The 3533-nt window shown below is 50.2% G+C and overlaps 1 protein-coding gene across 1 annotated transcript in view; it reads right to left on the reverse strand.

Moving 5' to 3' along the window:
- Nucleotides 1-769: 769 nt before the first annotated feature.
- Nucleotides 770-3533, reverse strand: part of LOC138357765 (uncharacterized) — a 16624-nt gene continuing 13860 nt past the window's right edge. The window contains exon 4 of the mRNA XM_069314801.1: nucleotides 770-2210. Coding sequence (XP_069170902.1) covers nucleotides 770-2210 — 1441 coding nt within the window. The remainder of the gene's footprint in view (nucleotides 2211-3533) is intronic.

A 3533-nucleotide genomic window follows, 5' to 3' on the forward strand; every position in this document is an offset into this window, starting at 1 on the left:
GAACTCTCAGGATATATTGTCATATTACTCTCAAGAGGGATGTCATGCGGGACTGTCATGACATCCAAGAGTTCATGACAGCCAACTAAAAATCACGTTCATAAACTTTCTGAAAATATTCATGATAGATGGTGATAACTCTCAAGAAATAAAGTTAAATTCCAAATGATTAAATCCGAAATTAATTTTAATAAATATTTCACGTATTTCAATTTAAAAACAACAAAAAACCACATCTATAATTGATACAAAATATAGCAAACTCTTGACAAACGGCCGAGAGACATAACCTTGGCCGCTATTGTTAGCGGAATGGCTAGCAGACTCTTGGTTAAGGGCTAGACTTCCACTTGTGTATATCCTGCCGGCTAGTTCGTGTTCCTGCCGCTAGTCACGTGGCGCTGCACTCCCTTCCTTCCCCTGGCGGGTCTCGTCTACGTCATGGCTTCAGTCGGTGCCTGGGAGGGGCTGTGGGCGGGGCTGGTGCTGCGTCCCCCATCCCCCGTGACGTCACACTATGGGCTGCTGCAGCACTCGGGTCTGTTCAGTCTGCCGCAGTCACCCGTGGCGGACGGAGCTCCTCTCTTGCCAGCACTGACGTGACCTATATGCACATTGACACCTTGCAGAATTATATCTTTGTACATAATTATTAAATTTTAAATGTGTTTTTTTAACTTTAAATAACGACGCAGATTATAAAATATTAAATAGCGTCATTCGTCAATGCTTCGGAGTAACGTAAGCTAATGAATGGAAATGTTGGATTTTAGTATGAGAGATGATTTGTTTTAATCTCCCAGGCTTCAGAGAAGTAATCGTCGACGTCCCTGGCCTCAGAGAAGTAATCGTCGACGTCCCTGGCCTCAGAGAAGTAATCGTCGACGTCCCTGGCCTCAGAGAAGTAATCGTCGACGTCCCTGGCCTCAGAGAAGTAATCGTCGACGTCCCTGGCCTCAGAGAAGTAATCGTCGACGTCCCTGGCCTCAGAGAAGTAATCGTCGACGTCCCTGGCCTCAGAGAAGTAATCGTCGACGTCCCTGGCCTCAGAGAAGTAATCGTCGACGTCCCTGGCCTCAGAGAAGTAATCGTCGACCTCCCAGGCCTCAGAGAAGTAATCGTCGACGTCCCTGGCCTCAGAGAAGTAATCGTCGACCTCCCAGGCTTCAGAGAAGTAATCGTCGACGTCCCTGGTCTCACAGAAGTAATTGTCGACCTTCCTGGCCTCACAGAAGTAATTGTCGACCTTCCTGGCCTCACAGAAGTAATTGTCGGCCTCCCTGGCCTCACAGAAGTAATTGTCGACCTTCCTGGCCTCACAGAAGTAATTGTCGACCTTCCTGGCCTCACAGAAGTAACTGTCGACCTCCCTGGCCTCACAGAAGTAATCGTCGACCTCCCTGGCCTTATAGAGGTAATAGTCGACCTCCCTGGCCTCACAGAAGTAATTGTCGACCTTCCTGGCCTCAGAGAAGTAATCGTTGACGTCCCTGGCCTCACAGAAGTAATAGTCGACCTCCCTGGCCTCACAGAAGTAATTGTCGACCTTCCTGGCCTCAGAGAAGTAATTGTCGACCTCCCTGGCCTCACAGAAGTAATTGTCGACCTCCCTGGCCTCACAGAAGCAATTGTCGACCTCCCTGGCCTCAGAGAAGTAATTGTCGACCTCCCTGGCCTCAGAGAAGTAATTGTCGACCTCCCTGGCCTCAGAGAAGTAATTGTCGACCTCCCTGGCCTCAGAGGAGTAATTGTCGACCTTCCTGGCCTCACAGAAGTAATTGTCGACCTCCCTGGCCTCACAGAAGTAATTGTCGACCTCCCTGGCTTCAGGGAAGTAATTGTCGACCTCCCTGGCCTCACAGAAGTAATTGTCGACCTCCCTGGCCTCAGAGGAGTAATTGTCGACCTTCCTGGCCTCACAGAAGTAATTGTCGACCTCTCTGGCCTCAGAGAAGTAATTGTCGACCTCCCTGGCCCCACAGAAGTAATCGTCGACCTCCCTGGCCTCACAGAAGCCATCGTCGACCTTCCTGGCCTCACAGAAGTAATCGTCGACCTCCCTGGCCTCACAGAAGCCATCGTCGACCTTCCTGGCCTCACAGAAGTAATCGTCGACCTCCCTGGCCTCACAGAAGCCATCGTCGACCTTCCTGGCCTCACAGAAGTAATCGTCGACCTCCCTGGCCTCACAGAAGCCATCGTCGACCTTACTAAAGACATGGCCAATAAAGCTTCAGAGTCTAAGCCTCTTTACTCAATCGTGCTCAACAAATCCTGTTCCTGATTTATGACCTCTGCGGCCTGAGCGAGCGGTTGGAGTCTGTTTAGAGGCTTCAGTAGTTTTACGATGATGTATTGAGCAAATGTTGTCAGTAACAGAGACAAACGTATTCAGAGAGTAAGAGAAAGAGTTGGAAGGGATGTGGAATGACAAATACACACACACACACACACACACACACACACACACACACACACACACACACACACACACACACACACACACACAGTGAGGGGGGGGGGGGTAAGAGAACAGAAACACCAACGTATTTTCCCCAAATTAGAACCACAAGTGCCTCTTCCTTGGTTGATTAACAGCAGATAAGTATCCTTTACTAAGCCCTTCAAGCTGTGGTAAGCTTGAGACCTCCGCTAGCCACTAGGAATACTTCACAACACGAACACCACACAAGTTTCCCCACGAATGGAACCCAATCATTGGAAACGGTTCTCAGGTCATACTGACATGCCTAGACTGTTGCTTCGTTACATCTTCCAGGAGCTCCCTCCAAGTCTTTCAGAGCTCCTTCCACTGTTTCTAAGGAGCTCATTTCTCGTCTTCAAGGAGCACCTCACATCTCCCAGGAGCACCTCACATCTCCCAGGAGCACCTCACATCTCCCAGGAGCACCTCACATCTCCCAGGAGCTCCTCACATCTCCCAGGAGCCCCCTCACATCTCCCAGGAGCACCTCACATCTCCCAGGAGCACCTCACATCTCCCAGGAGCCCCCTCACGTCTCCCAGAAGCACCTCACATCTCCCAAGAGCACCTCACATCTTCTAGGAGCACCTCACATCTCCTAGGAGCACCTCACATCTCCCAGGAGCACCTCACATCTCCCAGGAGCACCTCACATCTCCCAGGAGCCCCTCACATCTTTCAGGAGCACCTCACATCTCCCAGGAGCACCTCACATCTCCCAGGAGCACCTCACATCTCCCAGGAGCACCTCACATCTCCAAGGAGCACCTCACATCTCCCAGGAGCACCGCACATCTCCCAGGAGCACCTCACATCCCCCAGGAGCACCTCACATCTCCCAGCAGCACCTCTTTACTCCTCTCCTCAAGTCTCTCCCATCTCTAAATTCATCCTTCTCGTATTTGCTTTTTCATTAACAATATTCAATCCATATATCTGATGACTTAAAACGCAGCCTATTAGCCACATCGCTCGCCACAGTCAATTTACTACCAGTTACGTAACCAATTACTTTACCAATTCCCACGCCAGTTACCTCGCCAATTAC

The sequence above is a fragment of the Procambarus clarkii genome, chromosome 7 (genome assembly GCF_040958095.1).
Source record: "Procambarus clarkii isolate CNS0578487 chromosome 7, FALCON_Pclarkii_2.0, whole genome shotgun sequence".
In the NCBI taxonomy this organism is placed as follows: domain Eukaryota; kingdom Metazoa; phylum Arthropoda; class Malacostraca; order Decapoda; family Cambaridae; genus Procambarus; species Procambarus clarkii.